Source organism: Anser anser, assembly GCF_964211835.1.
Source record: "Anser anser genome assembly, chromosome: 29".
Classification (NCBI taxonomy): Eukaryota; Metazoa; Chordata; class Aves; order Anseriformes; family Anatidae; genus Anser; species Anser anser.
The window spans coordinates 638,506-640,941 of record NC_139750.1 but is presented as its reverse complement, the minus strand read 5'-3'; the positions used below and the strand labels follow the sequence as shown (position 1 = coordinate 640,941).

At 49.0% G+C, this 2,436-nt stretch overlaps 1 protein-coding gene across 1 annotated transcript; it reads left to right on the top strand.

Annotated features, from left to right (window-relative positions):
* Positions 1–480: 480 nt before the first annotated feature.
* Positions 481–1,540, top strand: LOC310887731 (olfactory receptor 14C36-like; the record flags this gene model as incomplete). The annotated part of the gene is made up of 1 exon (XM_083813905.1): positions 481–1,540. The coding sequence occupies exon 1, from the start codon at positions 623–625 to the stop codon at positions 1,538–1,540; it is 918 nt and encodes a 305-aa protein (XP_083670031.1). The 5' UTR covers positions 481–622.
* Between the last annotated feature and the right edge of the window lie 896 nt (positions 1,541–2,436).

The window sequence follows — 2,436 nt, the reverse complement described above, 5'->3', positions numbered from 1 at the left end:
TCACAGCTCCACAGCACCCACAAGATAACTCTGGGTGTGATTCTTGACAGAGAAGGCCAACTCCTGCATTACCTGCAGGGAAGGCACCATCTGGGGTCTCTGCTTTCACTTTCCTGCCCTGAATAGCAGTCAGGGGAATGCTAATGGAGTTGTCAGGTTGTGTCAGTCACTGAGGCTGTTAGACCATTACACTCAAAGGGATCTGTAGGTCTGTGAGGAACCTCACATTTTTACTCTACGCTCTTTAGCCTGCATACAACACCACCAACACCTTCGTTTTTTCCTGAAGGTTTGTTGGATGTCCTGCTCAGCACCCAAAATAGGCAGATGCCTCTGGCCAGTGGGCACCTGAGATCTATCCCCAGTGGTATTTAGCAGCTGGTCTAGGGCAGTACTGATTCTGGATGAGCCCAGAGAAGATCTCTCTGGTTCCTGTTTACCCTTAGGAAGTAAAACGGGAAACTCGAAGCAAAAGAACATCTTCCTCAAAGGGAAGTAGGAGTCTGTCTTGCTGAGGAGGTTTCGATAAAACAGAATACATATTGGTTTAGCTCAGAGATGTCTCTCTAACTTTTCCCTGTCTTTCCCACCATGGACAGCCAACTATGCCCTGAGGCAGCAAATGTCCAACAGCAGCTTCCCCAATGAGTTCCTCCTCCTGCCATTCGCAGACACGCGCAAGCTGCAGCTCCTGCACTTTGGGATCTTCCTGGGCATCTATCTGGCTGCCCTCCTGGGCAACGGCCTCATCCTCATAGCCGTTGCCTGCGACCACCGCCTCCACACCCCCATGTACTTCTTCCTCCTCAACCTCGCCCTCCTCGACATGGGCTCCATCTCAACCATTGTCCCCAAAGCCATGGCCAATTCCCTCTGGGACACCAGGACCATCTCCTATGCAGGTTGCACTACCCAGGTCTTCTTCTTTGTTATGTTTGTAGCAGCAGAGTTTTATATTCTCACCGTCATGGCTTATGACCGCTATGTTGCCATCTGCAAACCCCTGCACTATGGGACAATAATGGACAGTAGAACTTGTGTCAACGTGGCAGCAGCTGTCTGGGGCAGTACTTTTCTCTATGCTGTGCTGCACACTGCCAATACCTTTTCCCTCCCCCTCTGCCAAGGCAATGCCCTGGACCAGTTCTTCTGTGAAATTCCCCAGATCCTCAAGCTCTCCTGCTCAGATGCCTACCTCAGAGAAGCTGGACTTCTTGTGGTTAGTGCTGTTTTAGCATCTGGCTGTTTTGTTTTCCTTGTGGTGTCCTACGTGCAGATCTTCAGGTCCGTGCTGAGGATCCCCTCACAGCGTGGACGGCACAAAGCCTTTTCCACATGCCTTCCTCACCTGGCCGTGGTCTCGCTGTTCATCATCACTGACATATTTGCCTACCTGAAGCCTCCCTCCATGTCCTCCTCATCCCTGAATATTTTGTTGGCAGTTCTGTACTCGGTGGTACCTCCATCAGTGAACCCCCTCATCTACAGCATGAGGAATCAGGAGCTAAAAGGTTCAGTGTGGAAATTGATGACTGGATGATTTTCAGAACAAATAAATTGCGTATTATCTTCTGCATATTAATCATAATGTAACTCATTATAAGTCCAGATTTTGTTATTATTTTATTTTATTTTATTTTATTTTATTTTTGGGGTGTGTGTGTATTTCTTCTTTATTTTCTTCCAGTAGTGTTTTCTCCAAAGTATGTTTTTTCTTCATCCCCTTCTATTTAAAAGTTTTTCTGTTTTGTTTGACTCAGAGGCTTGGTGTAAATGAAGAAGCAGGCTCTCTTTGTATTTAAATATAAGAAAGACGCCTGCAGTGACTTGCTTGCCTGAGATTCTTCCTCAGAGACCTGTGGTAGAGCTGCAGGGGCTCTTGGCTGTATACAGAGGTGGAGGGAAAAAGAATCCTGGCACAGCAGCACTGCCAGGGAGCCCCAGGGCTTGGTCTTTCCCAAGCTGCTCTCCATTTCACTTCTCGTTCTCCTTCAGAGTCCTTGTGTTGCTGTGAGGGCTGATTGCTCTTGTCGCTTGCTCACCGTGCTGCTGTGTGGCAGTCCTGTGTCCACAGGCAGGGACAGGCCAGGGGCACTTCTCTAGCACAGCTGGCTATGTACCAGCATCTCCAGTATAAAAGGGGATGTGCTGAGGGCAGTGCCTGAAGGCTCAGCTCTTCTCCCAGAGCTGCTATCATGGATATTTCAAAGGGATGGACTCAAAGGAGGCTCCTTGCTTTGCTTGTTTCTCTGTGGGCTCATGGGGATTAGAGTCCCAGGATCAGGATTTAGTCAGGGTTGATTCAGGAGGGTTGATTCTGGAATTGTCTGCTGTTACCCTGCACCCATGGATATCGTGACTTCACCAGCCTGTGTCCACAGCATGCAACTGGGCTGATGGCAGGCGGGCTTCTTTCTGGAAGGAAGCAGGAGCTGT